This window comes from Cajanus cajan, chromosome 1, assembly GCF_000230855.2.
Source record: "Cajanus cajan strain Asha chromosome 1, NIPB_CcT2T_4, whole genome shotgun sequence".
Lineage (NCBI taxonomy): Eukaryota > Viridiplantae > Streptophyta > Magnoliopsida > Fabales > Fabaceae > Cajanus > Cajanus cajan.
In genome coordinates this window covers 37246137-37250587 of record NC_138517.1, presented here as the reverse complement: position 1 = coordinate 37250587, position 4451 = coordinate 37246137, and the positions used below count along the sequence as shown (strand labels likewise).

The 4451-nt window shown below is 42.1% G+C and overlaps 1 protein-coding gene across 1 annotated transcript; it reads right to left on the bottom strand.

The window, feature by feature from the left end:
- Positions 1–3245: 3245 nt before the first annotated feature.
- On the bottom strand, positions 3246–3943 carry LOC145954448 (uncharacterized). The gene is made up of 2 exons (XM_083068647.1): positions 3812–3943; positions 3246–3533 (listed from the first exon to the last, which is right to left on the bottom strand). Exons 1-2 carry the CDS (start codon positions 3941–3943, stop codon positions 3246–3248), a joined length of 420 nt encoding a protein of 139 aa, XP_082924773.1.
- Positions 3944–4451: the final 508 nt, after the last annotated feature.

The following is a 4451-nucleotide window of genomic DNA, read 5'->3' as shown; positions in this document are numbered from 1 at the left end:
TATAGACTTTAAAAGGGGTCCAGAACAGCCCGTTCCAAAATAGGAACGGCCCGTTCTGGATCTGGCCATTGAGTGTAAAATTCGTATACTGGAACGGCCCGTTCCAAAATCGGAACGGCCCATTCCAGTAGTGAGAATAACACGTGATTACTTAGACCGGAACGGCCTTGGAACGTCCCGTTCCAAATTTAAGAACGGCCCGTTCCGGTTTAAGAACGGCCCGTTCCCGTTCCAGTTAAGCTTTTACCCCTTTTTTGAGGAGTTTGGAACGGCCCGTTCCAAATTGGGAATGGCCCGTTCCGGTTTTGGAACAGCCCGTTCCAGTCTTCTACAATCAGCTTGTTTTGGGCTTCTAGGCCCTCTAAAGTTCTGTCCCGTTGTTTGTATGCTCCCCGGACGAAATTGGGTGTCTACAAGTCTAACAACCCTCTCTATTGTTGTAGTATTTTTGTAGCTCAGCCTCTCCAAGCTGCACTGACATTTTAAGGCTTCAAATGGCCCAATGCTAGTTTTAGGGTCTAGCAACCCTCTCTATTGTTGTAGTATTTTTGTAGCTTAGCCTCTCCAGGTTGGACTAACATTTTATGGCTTCAAACGACCGAGTGCTAGTTTTAGGGTCTAGAAACCCTCTTTGTTGTTCTTGAGGATTCTGATAGTGTCTCCTTGTTGGTCTAGCAACCCTCCTTGTTGTAGCTTGTTGAAGAGGGAGTATATTCTGAGCTCAGCCACTCCAGGCTGGACTGACATTTAGGGCGTCAGCAGGCCCAATGCTAGTTTTAGGGTCTAGCAACCCTCTCTGTTGTTGTAGTATTTTCATAGCTCAGCCTTTCCATGCTGGACTGACATTTTAAGGCTTCAGCCAGCCCAATTCTAGTTTTAGGGTCTAACAACCCTCTCTATTGTTGTAGTATTTTTGTAGCTCGACCTCTCCAGGCTGCACTGACATTTTAAGGCTTCAACAAGCCCAATGCTAGTTTTAGGGTCTAGCAACCCTCTCAGTTGTTGTAGTATTTTTGTAGCTCAGCCTCTCCAGGTTGGACTAACATTTTATGGCTTCAGTTGGCCAAGTGCTAGTTTTAGGGTCTAGCAAACCTCTTTGTTGTTCTTGAGGATTCTGATAGTGTCTCCTCGTTGGTCTAGCAACCCTCTTTGTTATAGCTTGTTGAAGAAGGAGTATATTCTGAGCTCAGCTACTCTAGGCTAGACTGACATTTAGGGCTTCAGCCGGCCCAATGCTAGTTTTAGGGTCTAGCAACCCTCTCTATTGTTGTAGTATTTTCGTAGCTCAGCCTCTCTAGGCTGGATTGACATTTTAAGGCTACAGCCAGCCCAATGCTAGTTTTAGGGTCTAACAACCCTCTCTATTGTTGTAGTGTTTTTGTAACTCAGCCTCTCCAGGTTGGACTGACATTTTAAGGCTTCAACTGGTCCAATGCTAGTTTTAAGGTCTAGCAACCCTCTCTGTTGTTGTAGTATTTTCATAGCTCAGCCTTTCTAGGTTGGACTGACATTTTAAGGCTTCAACCAGCCTAATTCTAGTTTTAGGGTCTAACAACCCTCTCTATTGTTGTAGTATTTTTGTAGCTTAGCCTCTCTAGGCTAGATTGACATTTTAAGGCTTCAGCTGGCCCAATGATAGTTTTAGGGTCTAGCAACCCTCTCTGTTGTTGTAGTATTTTCGTAGCTCGCCTCTCTAGGCTGAACCGACATTTTAAGGCTTCAACCGGCCCAATGCTAGTTTTAGGGTCTAGTAACCCTCTCTGTTGTTGTATTATTTTTGTAGCTCAGCCTCTCTAGGCTGCACTGACATTTTAAGGCTTCAGCGGGCCCAATGCTAGTTTAGGGTCTAGCAACCCTCTCTGTTGTTGTAGTATTTTTGTAGCCCAGCCTCTCTAGGTTGGACTACATTTTATGGCTTCACCCGGCCAAGTGCTAGTTTTAGGGTCTAGCAACCCTCTTTGTTGTTCTTAAGGATTCTGGTAGTGTCTCCTCGTTGGTGTCTCGTTGGTTTTGTTGGATGAGAGACTGCCCCTAGGTGGATGGACAAGAGATGTTTGATATGCCTCTATGTTAGTGGGCAGAGAAATAGATGAATGACAGGGATTCTAGTGTTGTCCCTGCCATGTAAGTATTGTGATGCCTCTCCAGGCGCTTGCTGTGCTGATGAGTATTATATTGAAGCCACTCTAGGGTGGACTCTGTCCGGGTATTTTAGCTTTTTCTTTCTATGGCTGGTCATTGTAAGGGACTTGCTTGACCTTGTATGATCTTTGTTGTAAAGGGAGAATTTTGCCCCGTCGCACGTGGCTCCCTTCTTGAATGCTTTCTTTAGGGATTTTATTCATGATGCATGCATGGACTGAAAATGCTTGTAGCCTACTACCCTTTTGGATAATTCCCTTTGGATGGGAAAGGTTATTTATTTCAAGTTCGTGCTTTTCTGTATGCCATACATACACGTTTAGGCTTTTTTTGAAATCTATTGGTATGAGGTGGGTTCCCTTTAACCCTTTAGTCTTTTTTTTTTTAAGCTTCGCATTGACTTTTGCTTACTTTACGGGGCTCTATAGGATTTCCTCGTTTATTTAACTATTTTTTACCGGGTTGTTTCGATTTTTCCTTTTAATACCAAAACACGTCGTTTAAAGATAAAGGTTAAAAGAAATGAGAAGAATGGTATTTTATTGCAAATCAAAAAATTTTGAGGAGGGTTACAAAAGAAGGTTTAAAAGAGAAAAGCTGGCCGAGGTTGGCTGATGTCTAGGCTTGAGCGATCATGGATTTAAGAAATGACACTTAGCATCCTCCTAGTCGTCTGATCAGTGCCGCTTCAGGTAATTACTTGACTTCTACAGAGGATTGATGGGGTTTCTAGGTCGTCCATCTGTCTTGCTTTAATGCCCTTTTTTTTGTTTTTTTTTTTGCGCTTAAGCGTAAAACTTCTTCATAGCATCAGAGTTTACTAGGTAAGCGAGTTCTTCACCATCCATGTTGTTGGTGAGGATTAATGCTCCTCCAAAAAAGGCTCGCTTGACCACGTATGGGCCTTCAGAGTTTGGTGACCATTTTGCTATATTATCCTTCTGTGCTGATTGAAGCTTCCTGAGTACTAGATCCCCCTCTTCAAATGGTCGTGGTTGGGCTTTCTTGTCAAAGGCTCTCTTGATTCTCCTTTGATAAGTTTGCCCGTGACAAATGGCATCTAACATTTTCTCTTCTATGAGATTTAATTGGTCGAATCTGGTTCACACTCGTTCGGTTTTTGGAAGCTTTGCCTCCATGAGTAATTTCAAAGAAGGAATTTCAACTTCAACAAGTAGGGTTGCCTCCATCCCGTATACTAAGGAGAAAGGTATGGAACCCGCCGATGTGCGAACGGATGTTCTATACCCATGCAATGCAAAGGGTAGCTTCTCATGCCAGTCTTTATACATGACGACCATTTTTTGAACGATCTTCTTGATATTCTTGTTGGATGCCTCAACTGCCCCATTCATTTTTTGCCTATAAGGGGACGAGTTATGATGTTGAATCTTGAAAGAGTCACATAATTCAGTCATCATCTTGTGTTGAGGTTGGATCCATTGTCCGTTATAATTTTGTCAATTATTCCATAACGACATATTATTTTTTTCTTGACGAAATTGACTACTACTTTACGGGTTACATGTGCATATGACATGGCTTCAACCCATTTGGTGAAGTAATCAATGGCCATAAGAATGAATCTATGTTCATTTGAGGCTTTGGGTTCGATGGGTCGAATGATGTCCATGCCCCACGTCGAGAAAGGCTAGGGCGAGGCCATTACATTGAGCTCGCTTGGTGGGACTTTGATATTATCAGCGTATATCTGGTATTTGTGGCACTTCTTGGCATACGAGATGCAATCTTTCTCCATAGTGGACCAAAAGTATCCTGCCTTCATGATCTTTCTGGTCATGACCTGTTCAGTTATATGGGTACTGAAGGTTCCTTCGTGGACTTCCTTCATTAATGATCGAGACTCCTCCTGACCAATACATCTTAATAGGACAGAATCAAAACTTTTCTTTTATAGAATGTCCTCATGTAGTATGAATCTGATAGCCCTTCGTCTGATTGTTTTCTTGTCGTTGTCAGATGCCCCAGCTGGATACTTCCCTTCTTTTTGATGTATTGATAGATGTCGAAATACCAGGGGTGGCCATCCTCTAAAGTTAGATGAAAAACATATAGAAGGGGGGGTTGAATATGTGTCTATGTGAACAAAGGAATTTTAAAATATTTTTCTTAAAAGACTATTTTTCGTCTAGTAAAATAGTATTAGTGAATGTTAAACTGAAACTGCCAAGATTAGTTTAACAAAACATTTTGCATCTCGAAATTTCATCTTCTGCTTAAGGAAAATACTTCTTAAACGAAAATGTTCTTTAGGATATTGAACAAGTATGGTTTTCATCTTAAGCTAG

Bases quoted from the DNA above. Each gene is read 5' to 3' on its own strand.
- LOC145954448 (XM_083068647.1), bottom strand. From the start codon at position 3,943: ATGACCAGAAAGATCATGAAGGCAGGATACTTTTGGTCCACTATGGAG. The intron at 3,534-3,811 runs GTAATGGCCTCG...GACTCTTTCAAG, and splicing joins TCCCACCAAGCGAGCTCAAT to ATTCAACATCATAACTCGTC.